The 15,205-nt window shown below is 37.5% G+C and overlaps 1 protein-coding gene across 1 annotated transcript; it reads left to right on the plus strand.

The window, feature by feature from the left end:
- Positions 1 to 558: 558 nt before the first annotated feature.
- Positions 559 to 13,519, plus strand: LOC117295848 (alpha-N-acetylgalactosaminide alpha-2,6-sialyltransferase 2-like). Its single transcript, XM_033778623.1, has 10 exons — positions 559 to 1,146; positions 1,849 to 1,947; positions 4,154 to 4,400; positions 5,635 to 5,803; positions 6,823 to 6,994; positions 9,383 to 9,521; positions 10,029 to 10,129; positions 11,115 to 11,198; positions 12,612 to 12,702; positions 13,209 to 13,519. The coding sequence occupies exons 1-10, from the start codon at positions 1,091 to 1,093 to the stop codon at positions 13,374 to 13,376; spliced, it is 1,326 nt and encodes a 441-aa protein (XP_033634514.1). The 5' UTR covers positions 559 to 1,090; the 3' UTR covers positions 13,377 to 13,519.
- The last annotated feature ends 1,686 nt before the right edge of the window (positions 13,520 to 15,205 follow it).

Below are 15,205 nucleotides of genomic sequence, written 5' to 3' on the forward strand. Positions count from 1 at the left end.
TTAAAGACACTGTACACGTTTGGTAATTGTCGAAGACTAGTGTTCTCACTTGGTGTATCTCAACATATACATAAAATAATAAACCTGTGAAAATCTGAGCTAAATTGGTCGTCGAAGATGCGAGAAAATGGTGAAAGAAAAAACACCCCTGTTTGACAAATTTGTGTGCTTTCAGATAGGAAAAAAGACTTCTATCTAGAAGTCTTTTAATATTTGAGTGAGAAATTACCTCTTTCTCAAAAACTATGTTTATACTGTTGGTTTAAAGTTTGTTCTGAAGGTAGTGGACACTATTGGTAATTACTTGGTAACGAGTAATGGGAGAGGTTGACGAGTAACAAATTATGAGAAACGGCTCCCTCTGAAGTGACGTAGTTTTCGAGAAAGAGGTTTTCCACGAATTTGATGTCGAGACCTCAGAATTGGATTCTGAGGTCTCGAAATCAAGCATCTGAAAGCACACACCTTCGTGAGACAAGGGTGTGTGTTTTGTTTCATAATTATCTCGCAACTTCGACGACCAATTGAGCTCAAATTTTCACAGGTTTGTTTGTTTATGCATATGTTGAGATACACCAAGTGACAAGACTGGTCTATGACAATAACCAATAGTGTCCAATGTCTTTGAAATACGGTTGAACAATTATGTTGCGTAATTTAAAAAGATTATAGTCCTCAATTTAAAATGATGAAATATTGTATACAAATGTGCCAGTTAAATCTGGACTATTCATTTTCACGTTTGTTGTTGTTCTTTGTCATGGTCATCAATATGGTCACGCACACACCGGCTGTTGGCGAGTTCACTGAGGCAGAAAACACATGTTAAACCAAGCCGATGAGAGCAAATCGATTTAAAACATAAAATAATTATCCAGCAACGAGAGACAGAACGGCAACCAAAACCATCACGATGTTACAGTGTTACTCTCGGTTGGTCAAATAAAACTGTTGTGTGTTTTGTTTTATCGAAGCGTTTCGCCTGCTAGAAATATTACGCTGTATTGACGCCTGTTGTAAGAGAATCGATCATGATCCGCACACACTTGGAACGCCTTGCACAATATTCAGTAAAGAAGGTGATTCCGCAATGACCAGGATGACTTGCCAAACCTACAACTGTCTAAGTTGGTGTACAGTATTAAGGTAAACACCTGATTATATATTTTAAAAATACACATGGACACGTTTGGTAATTATTGGTAAAGGCCAGTATTTTCACTTGGTGTATCCCAAGAATCATGCTTAAAATAACAAATCTGTGAAAATTTGGGATCAATTGGTCATCGAAGTTGCAACAGTAAAATGAAAAAACAAATGACACCCTTGTGTGCTTTCAAATGCATAATGAAAGGCTTCAGCTGAAGTCTTTTATTATTTGAGTGAGAAATTAACTCTTTCTCAATTCAGCCGTTGCTTACTTGGTATCGAGTAATGGGGGAGAGGTCGATAGTATATGACATTGTTAGTAACGGCTCCCTCTGAAGTAATGTAGTTTTCGAGAAAGAAGCAATTTTCCACGAGTTTGATTTCGAGACCTCAGATTTAGAATTTGAGGTCTCGAAATCAAGCATCTGAAAGAACACAACTTGGTGTGACAAGGGTGTTTTTTCTTTCATTATTATCTCGCAACTTCGACGACCGATTGAGCTCAAATTTTCACAGGTTTGTTATTTTATGCATATGTTGAGATACACTAACTGTGAAGACTAGTCTTTGATAACTGCCAATTGTGTTCAGTGTCTTTAAGTAAATTAGTTTGTTTTTCTATCACCCTCCTTTAGTCTCTCTCTCTCTCTGTTTTCTGCACTTTTATATATATATTTCGCTTTTATTTTATTTGCACAGAAATTTGTGTCTCGTTTTTGTGATAAGCTCTACAGTCACATGTTTGTTTTCTTATTCTGGAATGGGAAACGATAATCTTGGCATCAGAGTGAACCACATGTAAGTTTAGAACTTCATTTTTACATAAAAAGGGGGCATTCAGAAGAATAAACCATGATAGGAATACACGAAGCGTTACTTACCGTAACGCTTCTCAGATTCACAATTTGGGGCACAACAACTGATTTATTATTATTCCATAACCACATTACTTCGACTCGAAGTTAACATTTTCTCCAAATAAACCATCGAAAGCTGCTGTATGTTTATAATATAACCCAAAGTTTTATTGCCACAGATTTTTACCAAACGTTTACCTCATCTTTAAAGGCAGTGGACACTATTGGTAATTGTCAAAGACTAGCCTTCACAGTTGGTGCATCTCAACATATGCATAAAAGAACAAAACTGTGAAAATTTGAGCTCAATCGGTCATCGAACTTGCGAGATAATAATGAAAGAAAAAAACACCCCTGTCACATGAAGTTGTGTGCGTTTAGATGGTTGATTTCGAGACCTCAAGTTCTAAACCTGAGGTCTCGAAATCAAATTCTTGGAAAATTACTTCTTTCTCGAAAACTATGGCACTTCAGAGGGAGCCGTTTCTCACAATGTTTTATACCATCAACCTCTCCCCATTACTCGTCACCAAGAAAGGTTTTATGCTAATAATTATTTTGAGTAATTAACAATAGTGTCCACTGCCTTTAAAGATGCTATAGGCATATTTTGACCGATTTGGCCCGAATTTAAATTTGAATAGCCAGTTTACAGATTCTTAAATAATGTACAAGATTCAATTAAAGGCCTTGTGTGAACACTCCCCAGTGCTAAGCGGGTTAATTCAACAAGTAATCAAAATATCGGATCCCGGTTTCAGCTCGCGTTCATCAGCCATGTATCGACTTTGCTTGTCACACGTACTTTGTGTAATGTCATTGCTGCTAAGTTTTCGTGTGTTTTTCGATTTAGAAACAACATCATTCATCAAAACGCATGAATTGAACACGAAACATAATTATTAACATAAAACATTAAAACATAATTAATTACATAATTTGCCCATGGCCACCATTTTCGTCCATCAATACTTAATCAGAAACACACCATTTTGGCAACTGACAATGTTTATCTCACTGTACTAGTCTTATACCGAGGGATAAACTAATTCAATTCCACAGTCTTGTTGTTTTAGAGATTGTAACTTTACCATTCCAGGGGCAGCCCATGAATATTTGCACGAGTGGGGTCAAACAATGTTATACACTACACGACAGACTATAATATCGTTTTGTGTACGGACATTCTCTTGAGACAGTGGACCAGTCTATGTTGTATCATGGAGGAAGGAAGAGAAGGAGCTCGAACGACCCGCAAAACCGCAGAGTAACAAAAGAATACTCTGACAATGCCCCTGTCTGACCAGTGGAAAAAGATAGGAGACCTCCAGCTGGACGGCCGATTAACGAGTAGGATTAAATCTTTTTGTACAGAACGTGTGGTACCGCCAGTCTGCACTCTTGCCTGCGTGTAAAGTTGAATCATTAGACACAAGAATTGTGAATATACACGTTTTCATTTACCGTTTGTGGTGTTTCACGGAAACATCATGGCATATTTTTACATTCTTTGTGACTTTCCGGTCACTAGCGGTGGTTCACATTTGGGTATTAGCACACGAGGGTGGTTGGTATTCAATTGTGTTTTTCAATTTGGTGAGCACAAGTGTACACAATTTTTATCAGGTCTCAAAAAAGTTGTTTTTCTGTATTATATCCATACGACATACGACACCATAGTTGAGTGAAGAACCAAGTGCGCACGCGCAAACTCACATACGCCAGGTCGCCCATTGTCTGTGTAAGGTATGCGGGTGATTACGAGGTGTCGTTAAACGGTTGCGGTACCACGGGTTGGACTTTTGAAGTTCCTTCGTTCGCGCTCCTTCTCTTCCTTCCTCCATGGTTGTATAAACTCCAGCGGGTAAGCGACGACCTTACCCTGACCACTTAAACTTTAAATTATGTTACTCGGGCGTATTCTCGTAGAAATCAGGGAATGTTGGATTTTAACTATATACAGGGTAAAAGACACAACAAAAAGTGTATCAGTTGCTAACTGGTAGTGGAACGCACTAAGGATTAAAGCGTTTATACAAGGTGACATTCCTTCAGAAAATCTGTCCTTCGGAAATACTGTCCAAGTTGAGAAAACAAAAATGCTTAAAGACCTTTTTTACAATCAACGTTAGTTTTTACGAACGCAGCAATCGAAGCAGGCCCGATGACAATCAAGTTCATCGCCCCTTTTTCTGGCCACGAAACCAAACTACCGTCAAAGGAAAGGATAACTTTCTTCAAGATCTTCCTACTCTAATGCAAGAAATAGACCCCAATCGAGCCTATCGAGACGCACTCATGAAAGGAATACAAACGAGAGAGGGCCTACGTACAACTGACTGGAACACAGACGAAACCCAGTACAGCTGTGACACACAGTTTCTAAAATACTTGGTAAGTATGGTGTATAATTATCTGAACGATCAATTTGTTCTTCTTATTTTAAACACGTAGCAATAAGTAAAGACACTGGAATTGTTAATTACCAAAAAAGAGAAAATAGTTATTAACATACCACTTAAACTTGGTAACGAGCAACTGAGAGCTTTCCATAGTATAAAACATTGTGATAAACGGCTCCCTCTGAAGTGACAAAGTGTTTGAGAAAGAGGTAATTTCTCACTCAATTAGTATTTGAATCTAGTAAAGGACTTCAGACCTGAAGGTTTCTATGTCTGTACACACCCAAACAATACCGTGCGCATATCTATAGTGTTAACCATAACTCAAAATAATGAAACTTAAAGGCAGTGGACACTATTGGTAGTTACTCAAAATATTTATTAGCATAAAACCTAACTTGGTAACAAGTAACTTTGATAGCTGTTGATAGTATAAAACATTGTGAGAAACGGCTCCCTCTGAAGAAACGTAATTTTCAAGAAAGAAGTAATTTTCCACGAATTTGATTTCGAGACCTCATATTTAGAATTTGAGGTCTCGAAATCAAGCATCTCTGAAAGCATACAACTGATTGTGACAAGGGAGTTTTTTCTTTCATTGTTATCTCGCAACTTCGACGACCGATTGAGCTCAAATTTTCAGAGGTTTGTTATTTTATGCGTGTATTGAGATACACCAAGTTATACACCTTTTTGTCCTCGATTATGATTTTTACTAACTTTAAACGTTGTGTTATTTAATACCCGATGACGTCATTATGACGTAATTAGGCCTGTTGTGTCTTGATACCAAGGTTCAACTAAAAAAAAACACGAAGGCGAACTTTGACCTAGGGTAACGACCCGGAAGTTAAGGTCGTACGATTTTGGCGTTAACTTTTCAAATGTTGTCCAAGCCTTTATCTTTCCGTTGCCCAAGTATGAACATCAAAGCTTTAATATTTGTTGAGATACAGCTAAAAGCAAATGTCATTTTCAACTTTAAAAACCTTACCATGACGTCATCAATGACGTCATCAATGACGTCATCATTCCCAAACAGTGGCGGTTTCATCTACTCACTATTGCCTATGTACATAGTAAGTTTTAAGTTTGTGCACGCTTTACTCTTGCTCAAAATTGCTGGAAAATCCTGATAGTGTCCAATGTCTACTTCGCACACAAAGGGAAACTTCAACCAAATACAAAATTGATATTGTTGATTGTTTGATTTCAACTTAAATTAGGGTTGTCCAACATCAGTTCGCAAGATGCTGGCTACGGGGTCCTACTTCCAGCACAGATACATGCCCGAGGTGCCAATCTTAATGTGGGACAAGCATTACAACGCTAAAGAGTACGCACGACTCTCAAAATATCAAGGCATTTACGGCTGGAATAAGTCTACAGAGTCCGGTGAGTAAAACCCTTATCACACCGTGCTCACCACCGTCTTAAAAAATGTAGTCTTGGTTCAAGACGTTGTTATTTCACACTATTACTAAACTATCACGATGCCGCTCACTCCCTCCTCGCCGCACACTTACTATCGTCTTGGACCAAGACTACATTTTTCAGAACGTTGTGAAAATAGTTCAGTGATGGTGGTAGCTGCACTTGAAAAGGGGTCTTTATCACAATTGACCCCGCAAGGGAGTTATTCTTTCAATTTGGACCCCACAAGGGAATTCTTGGACAAGAGAATAATATAATAACTGTTACAATAGCAGGACCCCAACAAACCGGATCCGTGAAGCTGCTCTCATATTTTGTACTTTCTGGAGACCAAGGCAAAACAAAAAAGGGAAATTAAAAGGACTCCATTTAGAGAAATTCTAAAGACCGGGTGCTCCACAAGGAGTTTTGTGTATAAAAGTCTATGGGAAAATCTTAAGTACAGGAACAATGGATAGAACAAAAGATCTTTCCACAGGGGTTAAAAAAATGGAATGTCTGGTGGATGAAAACTCCCCTTGATAGTGAAGCTGGAAATGCTATAATTGGAAAAATGAGAACAACAAATTGGCTTGTTCTCGTAGGAAAGAATGCTTTGTTTCTAAAATAGTGAAACAGATATGTTTTAATGTTCTCTTTTGACTCTATTGACCAATGAACCTGCATTTTTCACGGTTGTGATTTCGTGTATGTGATGGGTCAAATGACTAATAGACGCCGTTTTTTAACAATCATAATCATTATGTGCTTTTTAGAAATAAAAGAGATATTGCACGAAACGCAAAATGAAATGTGCAATGCGCGTTGGTCAAAAGAGTGTTATTCTTTTGTATTTCAAACGTGATGTAATTGTCTCCCTGATGACATGTGCTTAAATTTTGTTGTGGTCAGGTCAAACATCTGTCTTTTATTATAATAATAATTAATAATTGAATTTACAACAATATAACAACAGCTTCTATGTATTTTACGTTTGTCAGAAATTGCCTCTGCGCTCCACGCGTTGAACACATCCAGCAACGAGTGGCTGTTCGACGAAGCATCGGCCGGTCCGAACGATGGATGTCGCCGCTGTGCGGTCATCGGGAACGGTGGTATACTCAACGGGTCAAAGAAGGGGTCGGAGATTGATGCGCACGAGTACGTTTTCAGGTGATATCACAACGAAAACAATTTTAATTTTAAAGGCAGTGGACACTATTGGTAATTTCTGAAAATAATTATTATCATTAAACCTTTCTTGGTGACGAGTAATGGGGAGAGGTTGATAGTATAAAACATTGTGAGAAACGGCTCCCTCTGAAGTGCCATAGTTTTCGAGAAAGAAGTAATTTTCCACGAATTTGATTTCGAGACCTCAGATTTAGAACTTGATGTCTCGAAATCAACCATCTAAACGCACGCTACTTCGTGTGACACGGTTTTTTCTTTCTTCTTTCATTATTATCTCGCAAGTTCGATGACCGATTGAGCTCAAATTTTCACAGGTTTGTTATTTTATGCATATGTTGAGATACACCAACTGTGAAGGCTAGTCTTTGACAATTATCAATAGTGTCCACTGCCTTTAACAACATTTAATGTTAATCTCTAAACATTTAGTGAGTTGGGTTGGTTCTGAAAAGAACCGTTGGTTCTGAAAAGAATCGCTGGTTCTTTTCTCCAGAAGACGATCAGAGCATACTGATTTTCTTTTCAGAACCACCCCAACTCATTAAAAGGTTATAATTTTATGGTGTTACCGCAAACCTTTACTACAATGTTAATTTTGATTTCACCCTTACACCGATGTGTGTAAGCAATGTATACTCGGTACCTTCCCGAGTCCTTTTAAAAACAAAATCACCTCAGGCATTTTAATCGGGTGGGATTCGAACCCAAGACCCTTGCAATTCTAGAGCCAGAGTCTTACCAACTAGACCACCGAGATTGCCGGTAGCTAAAGGCAGTTTGAACTCTTTTTTTTTTAAAGGCAGTGGACACTATTGGTAATTGTCAAAGACTAGCCTTCACAGTTGTTGTATCTCAACATATGTATAAAATAACAAACCTGTGAAAATTTGAGCTCAATCGGTCATCGAACTGGCGAGATAATAATGAAAGAAAAAACACCCCTGTCACACGAAGTTGTGTGCGTTTTATAGATGGTTGATTTCGAGACATCAAGTTCTAAATCTGAGGTCTCGAAATAAAATTCATGGAAAATTACTTTTTTTCTCGAAAACTATGGCACTTCAGAGGGAGCCGTTTCTCACAATGTTTTATACCATCAACCTCTCTCCATTACTCGTCACCAAGAAAGGTTTTATGCTAATAATTATTTGAGTAACTACCAATAGTGTCCACTGCCTTTAAGCAGCAGGTACCGCAACGATAATAATAGATGTTTAAATTTGCATCGGGGATAACAAATATTAATTTTGGTTTTACCCTTACAATGTTGTTGACCTAGATTAGTATGCTTATAGCCGCCCCCCCCCCCGGAACTCTCCGGACTCGTTGCTTTTGTAGAAATTTTCAAGTGGTGTAAACAGTAAATTCAGGCGTCAGATGCTATAGATTTCGATAAAAGTCAATATACGTAGCGAGCGATCAATATCATTTTCTTTCAACAAAAGCAGCAGATTTTTATAAATGCACGTGCCACGGTGAACAGGTGACCGTTCGATTGTTTTAATCCTGTATATATATAAAAAAATTAAGTAAACTAACAGCCATGTTATGTTTTAGCCTTAAAACTGACTTGGTAACGAGCGTTTATAAAAAGTTATAAGAAACGACTTGCTCGTAACATTTTCTTGCAACTTCGATGACCAATAGTTCAGCCCAATGTGTATAATGATTTGTTATTTTTTGCACTTAATGGGATACAACGACCAAGTGTTAATACTGGTCTTTGACAATATTACCAAACGTGTCCAGCAGCCGGTTTGGCGATGGGTTCAATGCGTCCTAATTGCTATGGTTAAAGAAAGTGGACACTATTGGTAATTACTCAAAATAATTATTATCATAAAACCTTTCTTGATGACGAGTAATGGGGAGAGGTTAATGGTATAACACATTGTGAGAATGGGCTCCCTCTGAAGTGCCATACTTTTCGAAAAAGAAGTAATTTTCCACGAATTTGATTTCGAGACCTCAGATTTAGAACTTGAGTTCTCGAAATCAACCATCTAAACGCACACAACTTCGTGTGACAAGGTTTTTTCTTTCTTTCATTATTATTTTTGTTATAAGTTTGATGACCGATTGAGCTCAAATTTTCACAGTTTTGTTATTTATGCCTATGTTGAGATACACCAACTGTGAAAGCTATATAGCTCTATGGTCTATTGTCAAAAACAACCGTGGGGCCAAGCTAGACGTACCTGGGCTATTCTGGGCCTAATCCAAAGCCAAATCCAGTCCTTTAGAAGAGGGTCTCAGTGATAAATCCGAAGTTAGGAAGAGTTTGGTGAAATCGACGGCAGTGCCTTCAAGGGATATTTTGTCTAATTCAATTGTCAACCTTGTCTCTCAACCTCGTTCCCGGCGTAGAGTGAATGTAGCAGTGACAGAGGGGCATGAGGAGGATGTTGGAACCAAGACTTCGTTTTACTGTGCTGCGTTCCGTTCCTTGTCCAACTCCCTCATGAGTGGGAGGCCGTTTGGATTCAAGGCACCACCCTATCAAAAGGTAGGATACCACAGCGTACCGAAACTAACACGTCACTGAATAGGCCGGGTATTGTTATCAAGACTGGACAGAGGACTAGAATTCCGATAGTCTACTGATTTCAAGTTGACAAGCAAATATGAGGCTCGCTGTGTAGCTGTCATGAGTAAAACACACATTGAGAGTTATGTATACCGTCAAATGATATTATGTTCAAGCACACTTTTTAAGTCACTATTATACACGCATACACGAGAATAGGTGTAGCTGATCAAACATACATATTTTAAGTTCCATATTGAAAGCACCCGCACACCTGAGGCAGCATGTGCCTGAAGTTCCTCTATATTATGGTGAAACAAACACACTTTAAATTCACTATATGATTATAGTACAAATCATGGTTAAGTGTCGTGTTCGGCTGGCCGAGTTGGGATTCGAACCAATAAAGGAGCTATTTTATTTCCTCCAATCTCAAACAATATCAAAGGCTTCGTTTCATGTTTCCGATGTCTTTCTACCATATAGGGTATCCGATATGTGTTCTTTCCGAAAACCAAGTGGGCCTACTTGTATCTGAACGCCGTACTCAGTGGTCAAGAAGCTCCCAACAATCCAGTAGATGGAAGGTAAATAAATAGTGGTTGAGTTCGGGCGGAGTGTTCTTGGCCCGAGAGCAATACCCTCGGAACAAGATCACATTCCACCTTTTATCGGGGGTTTCGAGAACAATACTTGGCGGCAGCTTATCAAGAGAACGAGTAAATTAGATGCAAATTGACTCTTAAAGCCATTATACCCTTTCGGAACAGAACAAAAAATAAAAGTTCACAGATTTACAAATAACTTGCAGGATTTACAGAAGGTAATGGTGAAACACTTCTCTTGAAATATTATTTCATGAAATGCTTTACTTTTTGAGAAAACATTCAAACAATTGTCAATTCTCGATGTCGAGAATTACGGATTTATTTTAAACACATGTCCTGACACGGCAAAACGTGCAGAAACAAGAGTGGGTTTTCCCGTTATTTTCTCCCGACTCGGATGACCAATTGAGCCTAAATTTTCACAGGTTTGTTATTTTATATATAAGTTGTGATACAGGAAGTGTGGGCCTTGGACAATATTGTTATTCCTAACAAAAATACAATATCCACAGATTTATATTAAACTTACACAGTTTGAAGATTATGATAGTAGAAAGCTTCCCATGAAACTTTATTTACTGAGGTGCTGTAGTTTTTGAGAAATGAGTAAAAGTACAAATTTTCGTGTCAGTTTTAGCATGTTAAAACGTATTAACCAGTTATGCTATGGTTTTGGTATAATATCATAACTGGGTAAGGGGATTATACAGGCTAAAATAATTTTGGTCTTTTGAGACCAAAATTATTTTGTGACTTGTTTTACTCATTTCTCAAAAACTATACACAACCTTAGTAAGTAATATTTGAAGGGAAGCTTTCCACTATCAATATCTTCAAACCCTGTAAGTTAAATGTAAATCTGCGGACATTTTGAAAAAGTACACGAATTTTTTAAATAGATTGTTATAGTTAATTTTGATGAGTCAAATGTTAACATTAGAATTTTCTTCTCAACAAACTTTAGAAGCCCCCCGAATTTTCCCAAAGCACTGACGGTAGAAGATGTTAAACTTGTTCATCCAGACTTCGAAAGATACCTGAAATTCAAGTGAGTGTGCTGTATACTAGTACAAATAATTTATATGTAGCGATATGTGATGGTTTGGGGTTTTGCCAACCATCCGCGGGATTATTATTTACCGACTTGAACATTATTATAAGAAAAGCACATTCAGGCACAAACTTAGACTTGTGGACAAGTCGTTAAATCGGCCCCACGCGGTAAGATAGTCGAGTTGTAGCGGTGCTCTCGCGAGATCACTGCTCTCGCGCGAACTGCTGACTCCCCGATTTCCAGCAGTTCGTAAGAGAGCAGTGATCTCGCGAGAGCACCGCTACAACTCGACTATCTTCTACCGCGTGGGGCCGATTTAACGACTTGTCCACAAGTCTAGCACAAACTCCGTGTTCAGATATATTTACCGTGGTAGCCGAATCACACACTTTAGCATGGATCCAAACACTCACAGGTTTATATAAAAAAGTATTCGACCCTATGAACAAAGTGAACAGCTTTGGTGACCAGCACAAACGCCTGCGGACGACAGACCAAGAGGGTGTGTGCCAAAACAAACTGGGAAAAGGATTCAGTTACGTAAAAACGATCCATCTGAAACTATGCGAGATTCAGAGTGTACATGTAATCATTGAATTAAAGGCACTGGACATCAATTTGTCAAAGACCAGTCTTCTCACTTGGTGTACCTCAACATATGCATAAAATAACAAACCTGTGAAAATTTGACCCCAATTGGTCGTCGAAGTTGCAAGATAATAATGAAAGAAAAAACACCCTTGTCACACAAAGTTGTGTGATTTCAGATGCAAGTTAAAAATCAAATTCGTGGAAAATTACCTCTTTCTCGAAAACTACGTTATTTCAGCGGGAGCCGTTTCTCACAATGTTTATACTATCAACCTCTCCCCATTACTCGTTACCAAGTCAGGTTTTATGCTAATAAATATTTTGAGTAATTACCAATAGTGTCTACTGTCTTTAGATACAAAGTATACAATTGTATAGGTAAAATACCCGAAACACAAGTGGATGTGTACATTATCAATAGTATTATATTTAATGATAATAATGAATAGGGTAGATGGCCTTAGCTTTCGATCCAATCCGGACCTTCTTCAGAGGCATAAAACAAGTACAAACAAATACATATCCATTTATAGAAAAAGAGAGGGGGAAAGGGATTAAGGAAAGGATCCAGAAAGAAGCGGGAAAATAACAGCCAATCAAAGTTCCTATTTCAGAAACAATATTGGTGGCTAAGAGAGGAAGGAAAAATATTAAAAGTGTTCTGAGAAGAACAGGTGGGAAGTGGGAAAAGATAAAAAGGATATGGTTATGACAATTAAAAACAAAATACAAGCAATAGTATTATATTATGTATTCATATTTTGGGTGACTCATTTTTGTGACCCTTTTGAAAGAAACCAATTTTTTTGTCACCAGATGGGTTAACTCTTCTAGAAAATACCACGAGGTTCACAGACCGTCTACAGGAGCAATCATGTTACTCCTAGCGTTACATACGTGCGATGAGGTAAGTTTTTGTAATAATAAATGTAGGTGTTCCCGCGTGAACTGCAGCAAAAAATAAATTCAGTTTTATAAAATACACACTCAGATTCAAGAATGTTTCTCTGATTTATTAAAAATTGTGTTTCTTTTAGTTCGTATTGCATGCAATCGTGCATACATGATTTCATTCTTCCCATTATATTCATAGTGAATTAGTTTCTGACATTCTGTTTAACTTGTATTGTATGTCGGTTGAATGCTCATAGCTTACAATGGGGACTTTTTAAACGGAAGGTGGCAGCAGACTTACCAGGTAAATCCATTGTTTCCGGAAATATGCGCAATGTTCAGAAATACGCAAACAAATGAAATTTACCTGTGATAAGACTGCCGGTCCGGCAGGACAAATGTGGACAAGATCTCCGGGGCAGATTTCCCTACGACACTGACCTGGTTCGACAAAACACGGGGAAACCGTTGCGCAAGTTTTTTTCTTCTTCAAATTTTAACGTTTACTTTGGTTTACAGGTAAACGTTTACGGATTCGCAGGGAGTTATGAAAAATACTCTGAATATTACTACGACACGAAGTTTAGAAAACACGTGCAGTACGCCAACCACGACAGCAACGCCGAAAAGGAACTATGGATAACACTCCATAATATGGGAGTAATCAATCTGTACACAAGACAGTAAATATTCAAATTGCATATAGTGGTAAGAAGTGGGTATTGTTGTCGGTGTTTGTGTTTATGTTTATCCTTTTGGTCTTACAAGAAAACCATTGTAGTGATAGTTTCCCTTATTTGTATTTGTATTTGTATTTGCACACATTTATTTCATTGCTGCCCTACATTTAAACTTACACATTTTACAAAGTTTTATAAATATATTCAAATTATGAATAGTTTACAGTATTACTTAGTATCTTAGGATATGAAAGTTTACAATGATTTAGATAGTTATATACTAGGAAGCTTTTAAAGTAGGTATACAAGCCGATTGGTATACAAGCCGATTGGTTTTCCGTTTCGGCTCCATATTATTTGTTGAAGTAGTTTGAAGACTATTATTTTAAATATTAATTTAATTATAGAACAAACCTCAAAAGCGCCTAGTGCTTAAAGATACACGTGTCGAGAACATGTAGACATTATTTAGTTTTACATGCGGTCTAGGAAAACCAACATTTCGGGAGGAAAACCAACTTTCTGGGGGAAACGAAAATGTTTTATAGAATCGGTGGTGGTGAACTCATGATTTCCAAGAACATGTTACGTAAACAGTGGAGTAATGGTGCTCAATGCTCCCGATTTTGGAGTTTTAACAGGGTCTATTATCTTTACTGAATTTTAAACAATAAGTGTTTCGAAATCAAGAAACTACAACTGATTGTTAATAAACACTTGTATCTCTGTTACTGGCTTTTTCTGTTTTCAGATTACAGGAGTTTGAAATTCAAGTTCATTTTTTTATCTGACAACTGGTTTGGTATGTGGTAACCCTTATAACTGTCTAAAACATTGTTTTATTATAATGCCATTATTCATATTCAAGTCAAATTCACATTTATTTCACTGTGTTGAAGAAACAAATTAAACATTTACGGGAATGCAAAACAAAAGTGCATTTCCCTGTGTCTTATATTATAGACCATGGTATAGACATAGTGTATAGTGTTAATTGTTGTACATGTAAGAAATAATAGCCACAAGATTAGTTTGTGTCCTCTGTCTCTAGTTGTGCTCTAGGGTGTGCTGTGTCCATGAAAATGTAATAGCGCCCTCATGAGAGAGCTTGATGATGTTGAAAATGAAAGAAAAGGCCGACCGTTAAAGGCAGTGGACACTATTGGTAATTGTCAAAGACTAGCCTTCACAGTTGGTGTATCTCAACATATCCATAAAATAACAAACCTGTGCAAATTTGAGCTCAATCGGTCATCGATATTGCGAGATAATAATGAAAGAAAAAACACCCTTGTCACACGAAGTTGTGTGCGTTTAGATGGTTGATTTCGAGACCTCAAGTTCTAAACCTGAGGTCTCGAAATCAAATTCGTGGAAAATTACTTCTTTCTCGAAAACTATGGCACTTCAGAGGGAGCCGTTTCTCACAATGTTTTATACCATCAACCTCTCTCCATAACTCGTCACCAAGAAAGGTTTTATGCTAATAAATATTTTGAGTAATTACCAATAGTGTCCACTGCCTTTAAAGAAGTGATCTTTTGCAATTTATTGTGATGTTTATAACGAAACTTAGCCAGTCTGTATTATAAACAGTACCGATATGTTGACTAAAGTGAGGTGGCCTTGATACAACAAAATTAGGTATGAGATTATACATATCTAATTTACTTGTTACGTAGGCCCTAATAAAAGGTAAAAAAAAATGTGCAACTGAACCCTATGGCGTTATAGTAGTAATTACGTAAGTGTTGAATAACATGGTTTTCGGGCAACATTTCTATGGCAATTTTATAAATTTAACATGCCAAAGTAAAGCTTCAGTTTTTAAAACTC

Source organism: Asterias rubens, chromosome 10 (genome assembly GCF_902459465.1).
Source record: "Asterias rubens chromosome 10, eAstRub1.3, whole genome shotgun sequence".
In the NCBI taxonomy this organism is placed as follows: domain Eukaryota; kingdom Metazoa; phylum Echinodermata; class Asteroidea; order Forcipulatida; family Asteriidae; genus Asterias; species Asterias rubens.